The following is a 20,121-nucleotide window of genomic DNA, read 5'->3' as shown; positions in this document are numbered from 1 at the left end:
GCCCTGTCTTTTTATTCCAGATTTATTAAATTAATTGAATTTAAAATCCCCAGCGCCAGATCATTAGTGCAAACTGCTAGATTCCTATCCCAGTAATGTAACCACTACAAATACCATTGCCTAGAAGGAAAGAAGGTTGGGAGATGCAGTGCTAGGTTAGGGGGTTAAGAGGGAATTAAGCAGAGGCCAATGATTGAGTCTGGGTGCTTCGTGCAGGTTCCTGAAAGTGCCTGGAGTGGAGGATTAACAAAAAAATAGATGCAGAGCTATCCTGACAGCTAAAAATAGTAGGTTCAATTTTCTTTTCCAGTGATCTGATTAGTTTGTGGTATCACATGGCTAACAGAGACCAATCACCAACACTCACTAAAATATTGTAACCATCCAATATTACAGACAGAGAAAAGACTTTTAGATAGATTATGTAAAATTAGCATATTATAAATAAGTGGTAAAATTAAACACAACAAAATTATACATGTATCATTGGTTGTTGTCATTCACTCCCGTTTTGTGTCCACAGTGGTTAGGTGTAGAGTGAAACAATAAACACTTCATGGGACATATCTATCCCTGCACCACTGAGTCAGGGATGGGGAGGAGGGAAGTTTTGTGGAGGGCAGTAGGTTAGGGCTAAACACTCCAGTTGAAAGAATATTCGAGTGTTTTATTTGATTTGCTTTGTGAACTGGAAGTTTGCAACAGGAGACTAAACAGATGAGATTAGAGACCATAATAGCATAATGAAAGGTCATCGGCCTGAAACGTTTACTCTGTTTCTCTCTTTGCAGATGCTGCCTGTTTTGCCAAGTATTTCCTGCATTTTCTGCTTTTATTTCTTGATTGACTGAATGTTCTGTTCTCATTTAACACTTTGTTATTGGTTTCCTATGCATTACTGATATAAAACTGTACATTACAAATTGGAAGAAGCAAGTACACTTCTGAGAACTTCAAACAATCTTTTTATTTCTCCAGGATTCAGCCTACAATCTCCCTCTCGTGATACCACCTGCAGGTTTACCTTTAAAGACCAAAGTATATGCAGCTGTGAAAGCTACAAATCTAGATGGAAGGTAACAGCTTGATTGTTATATTGATTTGATCCATTATAAACATGATCAATTTTTCTGATTTAAAAAAATATCTTGTTATTTGTGTAGATGGCACGTCTTTATGGATTATTGTTACACCACACCTTCTGGTAATCCAAATGACGAACATAGATATGACCTGTTCTTCAGGTGAGTAGTTGCTTTCTTTAAGACCTGGAAGGATGAATGCAGTGCCTCTTTCTGGCTGCCTGTTCCCAATCAGATTATAGCCTATACTTAGATGCATTTAGTAAGTTTTGAAATAAGGATAAATGAATAAAAATCCAAACAGCATTCAGAAGCGCTGAGCTCAAAATAAAACTTTAAATTATATCAAAGTTTCCACTGATTTCCTAATATTCATTTGTGTGACAGCTATACCAAATCTAAAACTATAGCCATTTTCAAACATTATCATGTTTTGGATCATAGAATTGTAGAATCAATAGGGCGCAGAAGGAGGCCATTCAACACATCAAGTCCATGTCAGCTCTCTGCAACAGCAATTTAACTACTCCCACGAGCCTGCCCTTTCCCCATAGCCCTGCGATTTTTTTTCTCTTCAGGTGCTTATCCAATTCCCTTTTGAAAGCCACAGTTGAGTCTGCCTCCAGCATCCTTTCAGGCAATGCATTCCAGATGCTAACCACTCGTTGCGTAAAAAGGTTTTCCTCTTGTCCCTTTTGATTCTTTTGCCAGTCACTTTAAATCTGTGTCCTCTGGTTCTCGACCCTTCCACCAATGAGAAACATTTCTCTCCATCTACTCTCCAGATACTTCATGATTTTGAACATCTGTATCAAATCTCCTCTCAACCTGCTCTTTCTAAGGAGAACAACCCCAGTTTCTCCAATCTATCCACGTAATTGAATTCCCTTATCCCCAGAACTATTCTCAAATTTTTTTTGGACCCTCTCTAAAACCTTCACAACCATCCTTAAGTGTTGTGCCCAGAATTGAACACAATACTCCAGTTCAGGCCGTATTAGTCTTTTCTAAAATTTCATCATAACCTCCTTGCTTTTGTACTCAATGCCTCTATTTATAAAGCCCAGGATCCCGTATGCCTTTCTAGCCACTTTCCCAACCTGCGCTGTCACCTTCGACAATTTGTGCACATATACCCCAGGTCCCTCTTTTCCTGAACACCCTTTAGAATTTTACCTTTCAGTTTATATTGCCTCTCCTTATTCGTCCTACAAAACAGTATCACTTTACATTTATCTGTGTAACATTCATCTGCCACGTGTCCAACACATTCCACCTCTCTTATGTGTTCTTGAAGTCTATCACTATTCTCCTCCCAGTTCACTATACTTCTAAATTTTGTGTCATCTGAAAATTTTGAAATTGTGCCCTGGACACCCAAGTCTAAATCATTAGTATATATCAAGAAAAGCAATCGTCCTAGTACTGATCCTTGAGGAACACCATGATATACCTTGTTCCAATACAAAAACCAACCATTCACCACTACTCGCTGTTTCCTGTCACGTACCCAACTTTGTATCCATGCTGCCACTGTCCTTTTTATTCCATGGGCTTTAACTTTGCTGGCAAGCCCATCATGTTGCTCTTTATCAAATGCACTTTGGAAGCCCATATACACCACATCCATGCTGGCTTTCCCTAATTAATCCGTACTTGTCCAAGTGACTGTAAATTATGTCCCAGATTATCTAATTATCTATTATTTCTAAAAGCTTTCCTATCACTGAGGTTAAACTGACTGGCCTGTGGTTGTTAGCTTTATCCTTACACTCATTTTTTAAAGAAGGGTGTAATATTTGCAATTTTCCAGTCCTCTGGCAGCACCACAGTATCTAAGGAAGATTAGGGCCAGTACCTCTGAAATTTCCACCCTTACTTCCAGCATCCTTGGATGCAACCCATCCAATCCTTGTGATTTATCAACTTTAAGTACTGACAGTCTTTCTAGAACCTCTTCTTCATCAATTTTCAGCCCATCCAGTATTTCAACGACCTCTTCTTTCACTATGGTTTGGGCAGCATCTTTGTCCTTGGTAAAGGCAGATGCAAAATATCCATTTAGTATCTCAGCCATGCACTCTGCCTCTGTGCATGATCCCCTTTTAGGTCCCTAAAGGGCCCCACCAACCTTCTTACTACCCTTTTACTATTGATATGCCTACAGAAGACTTTTGGATGCCCTTCATGTTTTCTGCCAGTCTCTTCTCATACACTCTCTTTGGTGCTCTTATTTCCTTTTTCTCTTGCCCTCTGAAGTTTCTATATTCAGCCTGGTTGTCAGTTGCATTATCAACCTGACATCTGTCATACAGAACATTTTTCTGCTTCATCTTATTCTCTATCTCTTCCATCATTCAGGGAGCTCTAGCTTTGGTTGCCGTACCTTCACCTTGTGGAATGTACCTCAACTGTACCTGAACTCCTCTTTAAAAGCAGCCTATTGTTCAATTACAGTTTTACCTGCCAATCTTTGGCCCCCTGAGGCGGGGTCGGAGGTGAGGGAGCACTGAGTATCGCAATGGGTGGTGGGGGTGCGGGGGGCAGAGTGCCTGGTGCCTCCCCATCGCCAAGTGATCTTCCCAGGGGTGGGATAGGCTGACGACGGCCTTCCCATCCAGAGGCCAATTAAGGTTCTTACATGACCTATTAATGGCTAATTAAGGGCCTTTTCACGCTGCTGCTGGGATCGTACCAGCAGCGGGGGAGATCCTTCGCCACATGGGGAGGTCGCCTTGTAAAACAAAACTCCTTCCCTGCAGGCTTGGGGCAATTTGTGGCCCAAGGAGGATACCCACCGGGAGCCACTTTATCTTCCAGAATCCCCTCCCCCTGGACTGAACGACCAGCCCCCAGCCCCCCTTCACCATGGCCTCCAGACTGGCCCAAGTGACCCCACCTCACTTACCTAACGTCTGGGGTTCCAGCACTGGGCCTGGGTCTGAGGTAAAGGCTTGCTACCCAACCCGAACCCAACAGGACCCGATGACATGTGTCAGGTTCGGGTCGGGTCGGGTTGCACTTCCGGGTCCGGCATTCAGGCTCGGGTCGGGCCGAGTCGGACAAGCTCCATCACAGCTAAGTGGCTCCACTGTTAATGTAATTTTTGGACTAGAAAAGTGGTTTTGTTACAGTTATTTTAAGCTTGCGCAGATCAGCAACAAAGGGAAAAACAGAAGGTAAGTTAACTGATGGTCGGGTTGGATCGGGCACGGGAAAAAGTGAAAGGACTCGGGCCGGGTCAGGCTCGGGTCGGATGTGGTTCTGTCGGGCTCGGGTCAGGTTTTTGTTTTGCAGACCCGAGCAGGCCTTTAGTCCGAGGCCTCTGCAATATGGGCAGTAGCCACTGCTATCAGTGGCACTGCCGATACTGCTGAGCTGCCAGCTCTCTGCTTGGCTGGCAGCTCTTGGAGGCAGGATCCCCGACTTTAAAGGGATGGGAATCCCGACTCATGAAACTTACAAGTAAAAAAACTGGAGGATCGCTTCGGGGGACGCGAAAAGGCCAAGGTGGGCTTTCCTCCGCCTTTTCAGCCTGGTGCCGGGAGCCCCAGCTCCAGCACAATATTTAGCCCTTTGATTCCAATTCACCTGGACCAGACCTGTTCTCAACCCATTGAAATTGGTTCTCCTCTATGTCTTACTATGATCCCTGTTCCCTAAATGTTCCCCCACTGACACTTGATCCACTTGACCCACCTCATTCCCAAGAACTAGATCCAACAATGCCTCCTTCCTCATTGGGCTGCAGACATACATCTCTTGAATACACTTCAGAAACTCTTCCCTTTCTCTACCCTTTACACTATTACTATCCCTGTCTATATTAGAATAATTAGGATAATTGCAGTCCCCATTTATCACTACACTATTGTTCTTGCACCTCTCAATAATTTCTCTGCAAGTTTGCTCCTCTATATCTTTCCCACTAGTTGGTGGCCTGTAGAATACATCCAGTAGTGCAATGGAACCTCTATTGTTTCTTATCTCTAAGCAAATAGATTTTGTCCTTGATCTCTCCATGATACCCTCTCTCTCCAGCAATGTAATCTTCTCCTTAATCAATGTTGCCACCCCTCCTTTCTTTCCTGCCCTATCTTTCCTTTGTATCCAGGACTATTTAGTCCCCAGTCCTGCCCTTTCTTGAGCCAGGTTTCCATTATTACCACAACATCATATTCCCATGTAGTTATTTGCACCTGCAGCTCACCAATCTTATTTATCACCCATCATGTGTTTATAAACCTAATTTAAACCTTATTGTAATCCATTTTAGTTTGACATCATCTGATATCTGACTGTATTTTGCACTGGTGCTATTTGTCTCTCCCAATCCTTTGTGAATCTTATTTCTCCTTTCTAATGCGACATTCTGGTTTCCATCCGCCTGTCAAATTAATTTAAACCCTCTCCAACAGGAGTAACTAACCATCCCACAATGACATAAGAACATAAGAAAAAGGAGCAGGATTAGACCATATGTCCCGTCCAGCCTGCTCCGTCATTCAATATGATAATGGCTGATTGTGTGCCTCAACTCCATTTTCCTGTCCACTCCCCATATCTCTTGATTTTCTGAGAAATCAAAAATCTATCTATTTAACCTTGAGTATATTCAATGATGAAACATCCACAACACAGTGGGGTAAAGAATTCCAAAGATTCACAACCCTCTGAGTGAACAATTTTCTCCTCATCTTAGTCCTAAATGATCTACCACTTACCCTGAGACTGTGCCCCTGTGTTCTAGATTCCCCAGCCAGGGGAAACGACCTCTCAATGTCTACCCTGTCAAGTCTCTTCACAATCTTGTATGTTTCAATAAGATCACCTCTCATTATTCTAAACTGCTGAGAGTATAAGCTCAATTTACTCAGCCTCTCATCATAGGATAATCCTCTCATCCCAGGAACCAATCTAGTGATCCTTTTCTGTGCTGTCTCCAATATAATTATATCTTTCCTTAGATATAGAAACCAAAACTGCACACAGTATGCCCGATGTGGTCTCACCAAAGTCCTGTACAACTGTAGTAAGTCTTCCTTATTCCTGTACTCCAATCCCCTTGCAATAAAGGCCAACATGCCATTTGCCTTCCTCCTTGCTTGCTGTACCTGCATGCTAACTTTCTGTGTTCCTTGTACGGTTACACCCAAATTTCTCTAAGCATCAACATTTAAAAGTTTTGTGCCTTTTAAACAATCTTCTGATTTTTCAGTCTTACAACCAAAGTGAATAACTTCACATTGGTCCCAGCTCTGTTGAGGTGCAACCCATCTGGCTTGTACAGATTCCACCTTCTCCAGAACGCATCCCAATGTCTGAGGAATCTAAAGCGTTCCCTCCTGCACCATTTCTGCAGCCATGCATGCATCTGTGCTCTCCTCCTATTTCTATACTCACTACTGCGTGGCACCTGGAGCAATCCAGAGATTACTACCTTTGAGGTCCTGCTTATTAATCGTTTATATAACTCCCTAAAATTTGCCTGCAGGCCCTCATCCTTCTTTCTAACTATGTCATTGGTACCAATATGGACTACAACCTCTGATTATTCACCCTTCTGCCTCAGAATAATCTGTAGCTGCTCAGCGACATCCTGGACCCTGGCACCATGGAGGCAACATACCATCCTGGATTCACATCTGCAGCCATATAAATACCTGCCTGTTTCCCTAACTATTGACTCCCCTATCACTATTACTTTCCCAATCTTCCTCCTCCCCTCCTGTACAGCTGAGCCATCCATGATGCTGTTGTCTTGGCAATAACTGCACTCCCCAGAGGAACCTTTATCCTCACCAGTATTCAGAATTGAATACCGGTGATGGAGCTTGATGCACACAAGGGATCCCTCTTTGACTGTCTGGAAGTCACCCATTCCCTCTCCATCTGCAGAGTCTTTAGCTGCAGGTTGACTATCTCCAGAAATGTGCTCCTCCATGTAGCTCTGAGCCCTGCAGATGCACTGCAGTGACAACAGACACTATTCAAGCTCCAAAATCTGAAGCTCGAGTTCCTCCAGCTGACAACACTTCCTGCACATATGATTGTCCAGAGCATGAGAAGTGTCTAAGAGTCCCCACATGGAATAGGATGTACATTCCACGGGACTTTGGTGCCCTGCCATGCCTCTAGTTATCAGACTATTAACTAATTCAATGGAAATGAGCTTAAGGCTAAAAAATTACCAGCTACTGGAGGTTAAAAAAAGCAGCACCTCCTTCCCTAACTGCACTGAATTCCCACTTGCACTGATTTCCCTACTCTAGCACTCTGTTACGTCTGCACTCAGTTCTGTGAACACTCCATGCTCCCCACCTTAGCATGTCAAGAGACAATATGATATAAATGATACAATTTTTAAGGGGTTGCTGGAACAGAGAGACCTGGAATGTATGTACATAAATCTTTGAAGATAGCAGGACAAGTTGAGAAGGCTGTTAGAAAAGCATATGTGATCCTGAGTTTTATGAATAAAGGAACAGGGTACAAAAGCAAGGAATTTATATTAAACCTTTAGACAACACCGATTAGGCCTCAGCTGGAATATTGTTTTCAATTCAAGGAACACTTGAGGAAGGATGTCAAGACTTTGGCGAGGGTAGAGAGTATATTTACTAGAATAGTACCTGGGATGTGGGATTTCTGTTATATGAAGAAACTGGAGAAGTTGGGATTGTTCTCTTTAGAACAGAGAAGGTTAAGAGGAGATTTGATAGAGATATTCAAAATCATGAATTTTTTTGAAACAGTAAATAAGGAGAGAAAGTGGCAGAAGGGTTGTTAACCAGACATCACAGATTTAAGATGTTTGGCAAGATAACTAGAGGCAACATGAAGAAATTACTTTTTTACACATCCAGTTGTGGTCTGGAATACATTGTCTGAAAGGGTGGTGGAAGCAGATTCAACAGTAATATTCAAAAGAGAATTGGATAAATTGAAGAGTTATGGGCAAAGAGCAGGGGAGTGAGATTAATTGGATAGGTCTATTGAAGAGTTGTAGAAGCATGATAGGTCAAATTAGCCTCCTTGTGTGCTGTAACATTTTAGGATTCTATGATAAGAACATTAGAATATAAGAAATAGGAGCAGGATTAGGCCGTGTTGCTCTTTGAGCCGGATCCACTATTCAATAAGTTCACAATTGATCATCTTGCCCTATCCCCATATCCCTTGATTCCCTTAGTGTCCAAAAATCTATTGACCTTTGTATACTCAACGACTGAGCATCCACAGCTCTCTCGGATAGAAAACTCCAAAGATTCACAACACTCTGAGTGAAGAAATGTCTCCTCAGTCCTAAATGGCTGACCCCTTATCCTACAACTATGAATCCTAGTTCTGGACTCTCCAGCCATGGAAAACATATCCTATCGAGCCCTCTAAGAATTTTATACATTTCAAGGAGATCACCTCTCATTCTTCTAAACCCAGAGTGTATCGGCCCATTCTATTCAAGCTTTCCTCACAGGAGAACCCCCTCATCCCAGGAATCAATCTAGTGACCAAAATTGTACCCCCTCTAAGGCAAGTATATTTTTCCTGAGGTAAGGAGACCAAAACTGTACACAATACTCCAGGTATATTCTCACCAAAGCCCTCTATCATTGCAGCAAGACTTCCTCACTCTTATACTCAAATCCCCTTGCAATCAAGGCTAGAATGCTATTTGTATTCCTAATTGTTTGCTGTGCCTGCATGTTAACCTGCAATTATTTGGGTACAAGCACACACTAATCTCTCACCTTTTAAAAAATGTTCTGCTTTTCTATTCTTCCTATCAAAGTGGATAATTTCATACAACTGCAAAATACTGCAGATACTGGAAATCTGAAACAAAAACAGAAAATGTTGGAAATACTGAGCAGGTTGATGAATGGTCTGATGAAAGGTCAAACAGACCTGAAAGGTTAACTCTGTTTTTCTCTCCAGATGCTGGATAATTTCATGTTTCCCCACATTATACTTCATCTGTCACTTTCTTTCTCACACACTTAACCTGTTCATATCCCACTGCAGCCTCTATATGTCATTCTCACAGCTTACTTTCCAACCTAGCTTTGTATCATCAGCAAACCTGGATACATTACACTCATCTAATTCATTGATATAGATTGTAAATAGCTGAGGCCCAAGCACAGATCCTTGCAGCATCTGTTAGTTACAGCCTACCAAAATGAAAATGACCCATTTATTCTATCATAAAGCATAAATAAATAGGTTGCTCCACCTTAGGGTCCATAAAGCTCTGCCTTGCTGAGCACTATTGAACCTTGTAGTAGAAAAGAGGCCGCGGGGTCGGAATGGAGGATTTGCTCGCCAGCTTCTTTCACCTTCTGATAGCTAAGTACTTAGCCTCTGCATTACAATATGACTTTACCTGACACAGCCCACCACAATAGGTTAATTTTTACAAATTTGCACATGTGTCAAAGAGTTTTGCATACCTGGGCAGACTATGGCAACACGGGTTTACAGCCTCAATTTTACATCTATTAAAATGAATGGTTGGAACAGGTATATATTCAAATTCACAATGTGCACTAGAAGTGCAAATTTACAAAAACTATTCTACTGTACCATGCAAACCACCTACAGATGCCTAAACGAAACAAAACTTCCAACAATGAACTTTTTAGCAAATACTGGCATACCCTTGCTAAGGAGGCATTCAATATAATGTGGCTGCATCAGACTTTGCATGTTCATTTTTGTGGCTTCAATTTGGTACCATTTTGATTTGGTATGCGTTAGTCCAGGTCAAACCAAATTAAATAACCAAATATGGATACCTCACTCATCCTCACTGGAATGCATTTGGTTTTGTTTTGCTTGGATCCTCTATATGCTTTCAACACACCGTTCATTCATTTGTTGTGATCATGGTGACCATTATAGTAACAGAGATGAGTTCAGAGTTAAAGCTGTTAAATGCCAGCATCTATTGGCAGGGAAGGGTGGGTAGGTCAAGTTTATCACAATTGCTAACTTTGCTTTTCTTTTTATTGATGAACCAGCTGTACCAAGGATCCACAGACGACAGTTATAGAAAATGGCAGGAGTCAGATGGGCAAATTCTCATTTGAAGTTTTTCGCTTTGTGAAACACAAAAACCAGAAGATGTCTCCAGTGTTTTTACACTGTGTAACAAAGCTTTGCAAAGCAGATGACTGCCCCTTCTTGACACCAGTAAGTGATTTTATTTATATTTATGTGAACAGGAGTCTTACAGTTTTATGAAAGGAAAATGGTGTTTGATAAATTTATGAGTTCTTGAGGATGTAACAAGCAGGTTGGATAAAGGGGAACCAATAGGTGTAGTGTATTTGGATTTCCAAAAGGCATTCAATAAAGTGCCATATAAAACGTCAGAAATGCTCCATCCATCAATATTGGCAACCACGCTCTGGAAGTAGTTCAAGAGTTCACCTACCTAGGCTCAACTATCACCAGTAACCTGTCTCTCGATGCAGAAATCAACAAGCGCATGGGAAAGGCGTCCGCTGCTATGTCCAGACTGGTCAAGAGGGTGTAGGAAAATGGCGTACTGACACAGAACACAAAAGTCCGAGGTTTCAAGCCTGTGTCCTCAGTACCTTGCTCTACGGCAGTGAGGCCTGGACAACGTAGGTCAGCCAAGAGCGATGTCTCAACTCATTCCATCTTCGCTGCCTCCGGAGAATCCTTGGCATCAGGTGGCAGGACCACATCTCCAATGCAAAAGTCCTCGAGGCGGCCAACATCCCTAGCATATACACCCTACTGAGCCATTGGCGCTTGAGATGGCTTGGCCATGTGAGCCGCTTGGAAGATGGCAGGATCCCCAAGGATGCATTGTACAGCGAGCTCGTCACTGGTATCAGACCCACCGGCCGTCCATATCTCCGCTTTAAAGACGTCTGCAAACGCGACATGAAGCCCTGTGACATTGACCACAAGTCGTGGGAGTCAGTTGCCAGTGATTGCCAGAACTGGCTGACAGCCATAAAAGCGGGGCTAAAGTGTGGCGAGTCGAAGAGACTTAGCAGTTGGCAGGAAAAAAGACAGAAGTGCAAGGAGAGAGCCAACTGTGTAACAGCCCCGACAACCAATTTTTCTGCAGCACCTGTGGAAGAGACTGTCCCTCTAGAATTGGCCTTTATAGTCACTCCAGGCGCTGCTCCACAAACCACTGATCACCTCTCAGCGCTTACCCATTGTCTCTTGAGACAAGGAGGCCAAAGAAGAAAAGGTTACTGCATGAGATAAGAGCTCACAGTGTTGGAGTAATATATTGGTATGAATAGAGGATTGGCTAACTAACATACAACAGAGTGTCAGGATAAATGTGTCATTTTCAGGTTGGTAAACTTCAACTAATGGGGTGTCACAAGGATCAGTGCTGGGGCCTCAACCATTTACAATCTTTATTAATGACTTGGATGAAGGGACTGAGTGTATTGTAGCCAAATTTATTGACGATACAAAGATAGGTGGGAAGCATCTTGTGAGGAGGACACAAAGAGTCCACGAAGGAACGTAGAAGATAGGTTAAGTGAATGGGCAAAAACTTGGCAGATAATGTATAGTGTGGGAAAATCTAAGGTTATCCACATTGGCAGGAAAAATAGAAAAGCAGAATATTATTTAAATGGAGCAACACTGCCGAACACTGCGTAGAGGGATCTGGGTGGCCTTGTACATGAATCACAAAATGTTAGCATGAAGACACAGCAAGTAATTAGGAAGGCAAATGGAATCATAGAAAGTTTACGGCACAGAAGTAGGCCACTTGACCCATCGTGTCTGTGCTGGCATGTTGGACTTTATTGCAATGGGAATGGATTATAAAAGTAGGAAAGTCTTGCTACAACTGTACAGGGCATTGGTGAACCCACACAGTTTTGGTCTCCTTTTTTAAAGAGCGTTATACTTGCAATTCAGGAAAGGTTCACTATGTTGATTCCTGGGATGAAAGGGTTGTCTTATGAGGAAAGGTTGAGCAGGCCTATACTCCTTGGAGTTTAGAAGAATGAGAGGTGATCTTATTGAAGCATATAAGCTTCTGAAGGGGCTTGACAGGGTACATGCTGGGAGGAAGTTTCCCCTCATGGGGGAATCTAGAACTAGGGACACAGTTTCAGAAAAAGGGGTCTCCCATTTAAGATGGAGATGAGGAGGAATTTATTTCTCTCAGAGGGTCGTTAATCTTTGGAATTCTCTACCCCTGAGAGCAGTGGAGACTGGGTCAATGAATATATTCAGGGCTATGTTAGACAAATTTTTGATCTACAAGGAATCAAGGGTTAAGTGGGGCAGGCAGGAAAGTGGAATTGATGCAAAATTCAGATAAGCCACGATCTTATTGAATAGCGGAGTAGGCTCGAGGAGCCGAATGGCCTACTCCTGCGCGTATTTCTTCTGTTCTCATGATGTCATGTTGGTTTTGTGAGGACAGGGTAATAATGGCAAATTTAAAGGAGACAGGGACAATACCTGAAGAGAGAGAACCATTAACAATATTGTCTAACTTGGGGTTTTCATGGGAATAGCATCATGGAAGCAGGAGGTGGGTATCATGGACAAGATGAGCTTGGAGTGGGCATGAGGGGAGGTGGAGAGAAACTAGAGAAAGATGTGAGTTCAGGGCTAGGGCAGTGTAGTTTGACCTGCTGGGCTCATGGAAGGGAGGGGCATGGCAGAGGCATCTGATTGGTTGGCCTTAATCTTAGTGACAAAGAAGTCCATGAGCTCCTCACACTTATTGTTAGAGCTGAGGGTGGAGGGAGCAGGGGAGAGGAGTTTAAGAAGACAGTTTGCAGTAAAGAAGCTGAGGATTATTTTAGCAATCCAGGATGATTCTGGAATTGTGAGCAGTTTCAGCAAATGAGAGCAGGGCCCAAAAGTGTTTTATATGGTCCAGCCAGATCTGGCAGTGGATGGCTAAACCAGTCATCTGCCATATCCTTTTATGTCTGCGTCCCTTGGACTTAAGGGACCGGAGATGAGGCCCATTCTGGAGGAACGGCCTGGGTGAGAGAGTAATGGTTTTATTGGGAACTCGGACGTCAAAGGTGTAGATGAGAGTAGATTGAGCAAATCATTAGCTGCAGAAAAGTTGTAGCAAACAGTGGACCAAAATTCAGATTTTGAAAATGAATAAGTGAATTGGGGAGAAAGTTTTTCCAGGGACAGATACAGAAGGAGGGAGGGTTGGGGTGTGGAAGGGCAATGTGAGTGGAGGGTAATACAAGGAAGTGATCAGAGTTGGCCTTATCTGTGATTGATACGATGGGACTAGCAAGACCATTTGAGATGGCAAGGTCAAGGGGGTGACTGTGAAAATGGATTGGGGAACTTAGATGGATGGAGAGATTGAGGGAGGATAAGAGGACATTGAACTCAGAGAAGAGAGAGAACATGATGAGTTGAGATGGAGGTTGAAATCACCAAGGATCAGAAATTGTTTGATGCAGAGGCTGAGGGATGAAAGCAACGAAAATATCTCAGTGAGAAAATTTTTATCGTACTTGGGAGGAGTGATAGATTCAGGTTGCATGAGCAGACAAGGTCGAAACTAATCATGGCTAGTTCAAGGAAGTATTTATTTATGGCATCACATCATTACATCATCACATCATTAGCATATTATACAAATACTTACACTGCTCCCCTGTCAAAAGAAAAGTCTTTCTCTCTACAATGAACTATATTTACAAATCAAGCTTAATGACTTGTTCACAAAGTCTTTCTGATCTCCTTACTGGTTTTGGTATAGAGTCAGGTCTTGGACTGCTTGCTTTAGGTTCAGAACTTAGAAAATCACAGAATTACAGAATTTTTACAGCACAGAAGGAGGCCATTCGGCCCATAGTGTCTGCAGCGGCTCTCCAAATGAGCATTTCACCTAATGCCACTCCCGCACCTTCTCCCCGTAACCCTTTTCAGGTAGCAGTCTAATTCCTTTTGAATGCTTTCAATTGAACCTGCCTGCACCACACTCTCAGGCAGTGCGTTCTAGACCTTAATCACTCGCTGCGTGAAAAAGTTTCTCCCATGTCACTTGTGCTTCTCTTACCAAACACTTTAAATCTATGCCCTTTCATTCTTGATCCTTTCACAAGTGGGAACAGTTTCTCTCGATCTACTCTGTCCAAACCCCTCATGATTTTGAATACCTCTACCAAATCTCCTCTCAGCCTTTTCTTCTCCAAGGAAAACAGTCCCAACTTCTCCAGTCTATCTTCATAACTGAAGTTCCTCATCTCTGGAACCATTCTCGTGAATCTTTTCTGCACCCTCTCTAATGCCATCCTTCCTAAAGCGTGGCACTCAGAACTGGAAGCAATACTCCAGCTGAGGCCGAACTAGTGTCTTATATAATTTCAACATAACCTCCTTGCTCTTGTACTCTATGACCCCATTAATAAAACGCAGGATACTGTATACTTTATTAACCACTCTCTCAACCTGTCCTGCCACCTTCAACGACTTATGAAACAAATACACCCAGGTGCCTCTGCTCCTGCTCCCTCTTAAGAGTTGTACCCTTTATTTATATTGTCTCTCCATGTTCTTCCTACCAAAATGTAACACTTCATGTTTCTCCTCATTGAACTTCATCTGCCACCTGTCTGCCCATTCCACCAACTTTTCTATGTCCTTTTAACGCTCTACACTATCCTCCTCATAGTTCACAATGTTTTCAAGTTTCGCATCATCCAGAAATTTTGAAATTGTGCCCTGTACACCAATGTCTAGGTCATTAATATATATCAGGAAAAGCAAGGATCCCAACTCTGACATCTGGGGAACTCGAGTAAAACCTTCCTCCAGCCCGAAAAACATCCATTAACCACTATTCTTTGATTCCTGTCACTCAGCCAATTCCATATCCATGTTGCTAATGTCCCGTTTGTTCCATGAGCTGTAACTTTGCTCACAAATCTGTTGTGCAGCATTGTATCAAATGCCTTTTGGAAGTCCATGTCTACCACATCAACTACATTGCCCTCATCAACCCTCTCTGTTATCTCTTCAAAAAACTCCAGCAAGTTAGTTAAACATGAGTTTCACTTAAGAAATCCATGCTGGCTTTCTTTAATTCACCCACATTTGTCCATGTGACAATTAATTTTGTCCCAAATTATTCTATTGAGAATCTTGATCTTGATCTTGTTTCTTTTTCAAAGATTGGTTCATCCCTCGCTGTGATCTTCTACATAGGAACATAGGAAATGGGAGCAGGAGTATGCCATCTGGCCCCTCGAGCTTGCTCCGGCATTCAACCAGATCATGGCTGATCTTCTACCTCAATGCTATTTTCCCGTACTATCCCCATATCCCTTGATATTTTTAATTTCTAAAAACCTATCGATCTCCATCTTGAATATACTCAATGATTGAGCCTCCATAGCCCTCTGGGGTAGAGAATTCCAAAGATTCACCACCCTCTGCTTGAAGAAATTCCTCCTCATCTCTGTCCTAAATGGCCTACCTCTTATTCTGAGACTGAGACTTGTGATCCGCATGGGCATTTCCCGCTTTATCATCAATCTCAACCAAGTATCTTTTGATTCCACACATTTCTACTACGTTTCCTGCATCCCATTTGGGTTACTTGTGATGGAAACTCAAAACAAGAACACACTCACTCTGCTTGAAACTCTTTTGTTTGTGTCAAACTGATGTTTCTTACTGAATTGTTTGAGTTCAACTTTAGCAGTCCAATTAGGTAGGACCAGACTCAGACGTGTCTTGAACCTTCTCTTCATCAAAAGCTCAGTAGGTGTATACCCTGTAGTGGAGCATAGGGCTGTTCTCTACTTCAGCAGGAAATTATCCAACCGCTGTTCCATACTGAAATTTGAACACCCATGCAGCACTTGTTTCTTGAGTGCATCTTTAACTATCCTCATGGATCTTTCAGCTACTCTATTAGATGCCGAATGGTAAGGAGTGAGGGAATGTTTGATAGCATTTTGCTTCATAAAATTTTGGAACAGAGCAGAATGAAATTGAGGACCATTATCTGAAACAAGCTCCTCTGGTAGTCCATGACAAGCTAAAATAGGTCTTAATTCGTCTATTGTCGTTCAGCATTGGTGTTTTGATTCATGTGCTTGACTTTGACCTACTTTGAGTGGCTATCAAAGAGTGCGAAGAAATTATCAGTTTCCTTCTCACAAAAGTCTACTTGAACTCTTTGAAATATTCTGGTCAACCATGACCACAATCGCAAAGGAGTTTCAGGTGGCTTATTCTACAGTTTTGGTAGGTAGTACATTTGCTATCCAGTGATTCGAGCTCACTGTCTAGACCAGGTCAATAAACTTCTCGGAATGGATTTCATATTGACTATACCTGTGTGTTCACTATGGAGTTCTGCCAAATTCCTATCTCTCAAAGACCTAGGTACTACCACCCAATGTCCTCACTTAATGCAGCCCTGTTCACATGTCAACTCATTGCAATGATTGTGAAACAGTTTCAGTTCCTCATCCAAATGCTTGTCAAATTCTGTCCATCCATTCAAAGTCTGTTCATAGACTTTTTTCAACAGTGTGTAATTCTGAGTGTCAACTGCAATTTCAGTTGCAGTGATTGGAGAGTCATCATCTACTACTCCTATTGTGAAGATTGCATCTTCACATCCTACTTCAGAGTCTTCATGCGGCAAACTCGACAGTGTGACAGTGATCGCATTCTCCATCGAACTGCGATATTCAATATTGTAGTCGTACTGTCACAGAAATACAGTCCACCACTGCATCCTTGATTCTGCCATCGTCGGTATTGAAGACTTTGGTCCCAGAATAGCTACTTTTTTTAAATTTTGTTTTTATGGGATGTGGGCATCGCTGGCAATGCCAGCATTTGTTGCCCAACTCTAATTCCCCTTCGGAAGGTGGTGGGAGCTGCCTTCTTGAACTGCTGCAGTCCATCTGATGCAGGTACACGCAGAGTGCTGTGAGGGAGGGAGTTCCAGGATTTTGATCCAGCAGGATGGTGTGTGACCCGGAGGGAAAGTTGCAGATGGTGGTGTTCCGACGCATCTGCTGCCCTTGTCCTTCTAGATGAAAGGGGTCATGGGTTTGGAAGGTGCTGTTGAAGGAACCTTGGTGAATTGCTGCAATGCAGTTTGTAGTTGGTACACACTGCTGCCATTGTGCGTCGGTGGTGGAGGGAGTGAACGTTTAAGGTGGTGGGTGGGGGTGGGGGGGGCAATCAAGCGGGCTGTTTTGTCCTGGATGCTGTCGAGCTTCTTGAGTGTTGTTGGAGCTGCACCCATCCAGGAAAGTCGAGACTATTCCTCACACTCCTGAATTGTACCTTGTAGATGTTGGACAGGCTTTGGGGAGTCAGGATGTCCAGCTTCTGACCTGCTCAGGTAGCTACAGTATTTATGAGGTTGCTCCAAATCAATTTCTGGTCAATGGTAATCCCCAGGATGTTGACAGTAGGGGATTCAGAGATGGTAATGCCATTGAATGTCAAGGGGTGATGGTTAGATTCTCTCTTATTGGAGATCGTATTTGCCTGGCACTTGTGTGGCGCGAATATTACTTGCCACTTATCAGCCCAAGCCTAAATGTTGTCCAGGTTTTTCTGCATTTAGACTTGGGGTTTATGATCTGTTACTGGCGTGAAGTTTCAATCCAACAAAAGCTGGTGGAACTTTTTGATTCCAAAGATGATCTTAAGTGCTTCTATTTTTACCTATGCGTAGTTGCGTTCACTCTTGGTCAGGGTACGTGATGCAAATGCTACGATATGACTAATCGCTGCTCCAACTCCATAGTTCGTAGCGTCACATGCTAGCTCCAAGTCACGATTTGTGTTGTAATGAATGAGTAATGCATCATTGGTCAAGCTTTTCTTAAATGCATCATAAGCATTTTGTTGTGCTTTAGCCCATTTCCATTTCACAGCGTTCTTCCAACAACTCATGTAGTGGAGCTAACATCATTGCACGCTCAGGCAGAAATTGCATGTAGTATTGGACTATGCCGACAAAAGATCTAAGTTCAGACACATCTTTTGGCTTTGGGGCACTGACTATAGCCTCTATCTTCTCTTTCACTAGCTGTAATCTTTTTTCATTGATTTTTAAGCCAAGGTACACTACCTCAGATTGCACAAAAGCACACTTGCTCCCATTTCAACTTCACATTGTAATCATTGAGCCCTTTTAACACTTCAACCAACACTTGAAGATTCTATTCCTGTGTTGCGATCCCGATCAACATATCATCCTGATTACACAAGCAATGCAGCATTCCTTGCAAAATCTTATCCATTGTAGCTTGGAAGATTTTTGGAGAATACTTCACACCATAGGGGCAGTTTCTTGTAGGAGTATAACCCCATTTGTGGAGTTTATCATGAGATACTGTTGACTCAATTCACATTGAGCTGTGCATAAGCATGGGACAAATCCAACTTCATGAATAGCTTGGATCCTGCTAACCCTGCGTATAAATCTTGAGAAGTTGGTCATGGATACTGCCCATCATCCACTGCCGAATTGATTATGACTTTGTAGTCTCTGGTTTTGTCTGGCTTAGGCACTACTGCAATTGGGGTTGCCCAATCACTGTGATCAGTTTCATTAGCACACCATTCTCTCTAGCTTCTTCAGTTCCTCTTCAATTTGGGCTTTGACAGCATAAGTAACCGGCCTAGCCTTGCAATGTACTGGTTTTGCATCAGGCCTCATTCGATGTACGCTTTCACACCGATTATACTTTCATACTTATTCTCGAAAATGTTCCTGTACCTATGCAATAGCTGATCAAGCTTCTTGGTCATCTCTACTTCGAAAACATGCTTGCAGTCTAACCTCAGTTTACTAAGCTAGTCTTTGCCCATGAACATTGGCTGGTTGACATATCTCACTACAATAATGGGTATCTTGAGGGACTAGCTCTTATATTGGACATTGCACTCCATTTGTCCACACGTTTCTAACACCTCACCAGAGTGGGTTTTCAACTGCACTGTGCTCTCAGTTAGAGGTATGTCACTGAATTTGCTCTACTCATAATGGAGCAATCGGCAGCTGTATCAATTCGCATGTTGGTGCACTGTTGACTTACCATCACCTTTGTACAAGTCTCTGTCAGTTGAGTGATTGCTAGTGGCATAAATACTGTGCAGCCCTAGCTCCTTGTCAATTAGGCACTCTGGATTCACTTCAAGATTGCAAACTCCACCCTTGTGACGTCGCTGTTTTCCATTACCACTGGAATGAGTTCCCTTTCCTGCTTTGGCCTTCACTCAGCAAGCAATTGCAATAAGATTTTTTTTTTTGGCAATTAAAGCACTTGGCATTTCTGTACTGACATGATTGTACCATGTGGTTGCCCTTAAAGCGATAACAAGACTCTAAACTGCTATCACCAGCACTCTTTTGACAAGCTCTCTCCACTTTAGACTTGGCAGAAGCCTTCTGACAGTAGACAGAAGCTGTACTAGTCACTGCCATAGGACGAAATTTCCAACCATTCCTTGATGCCGTCTCTATAGGATTTTACACACTAGCTGAAATCTAAGATTCTGTGTGTTTAGTAATTTTGATTGGATTCTTTCATCCATCAATCTACACATAAATCTGTCTGATAATGCATGGTCTAAGAATGTGCTAAAGTTGCAATGTAGTGATAAATTCTTCAGTGCCCAATGTACTCACTAACTGTTTTGCTACTTTTCTGATTTCTGGTTCCAAATTTGTAGCTTTCCGCTATTTCTAGCAGTTTAGGATTAAAATCTTCCTCTGACTTTGTGATGATTATTTTGAACGGCACATCTTTTGCCTTGTTGGGAGCAAGAAGGTTTGTTAGCGTGCTGTACACTTCCGGGTTAATTTCTGCTAGCAACGTTGCTTTCTTGTACTCAAGAATTGCCTTATTCTGATTCTTGACCTCTTCACTATCATCTTCAAGTTCAAAAATGTTATTAGTTCTGAAAAACATGTCCATTCTTTCAATAACGAACTGAATGGTTCTCAAGCCCTTTCATATGTTTCTCGCCTTCCAATCTATCCTGTGAGCAC

General features: G+C 42.5%; 1 protein-coding gene across 1 annotated transcript in view; it reads left to right on the top strand.

Moving 5' to 3' along the window:
- The window catches only part of zpld1a (zona pellucida-like domain containing 1a), a 51,290-nt gene that overhangs the window by 14,195 nt on the left and 16,974 nt on the right, over nt 1-20,121 (top strand). Inside the window, exons 5-7 of the mRNA XM_068039970.1 lie at nt 979-1,076; nt 1,164-1,244; nt 10,106-10,277. Coding sequence (XP_067896071.1) covers nt 979-1,076; nt 1,164-1,244; nt 10,106-10,277 — 351 coding nt within the window. The remainder of the gene's footprint in view (nt 1-978; nt 1,077-1,163; nt 1,245-10,105; nt 10,278-20,121) is intronic.

Source organism: Heterodontus francisci, chromosome 10 (genome assembly GCF_036365525.1).
Source record: "Heterodontus francisci isolate sHetFra1 chromosome 10, sHetFra1.hap1, whole genome shotgun sequence".
NCBI lineage: Eukaryota > Metazoa > Chordata > Chondrichthyes > Heterodontiformes > Heterodontidae > Heterodontus > Heterodontus francisci.
The sequence above is the reverse complement of the archived record's forward strand: the minus strand, read 5'-3'. Positions and strand labels throughout refer to the sequence as shown.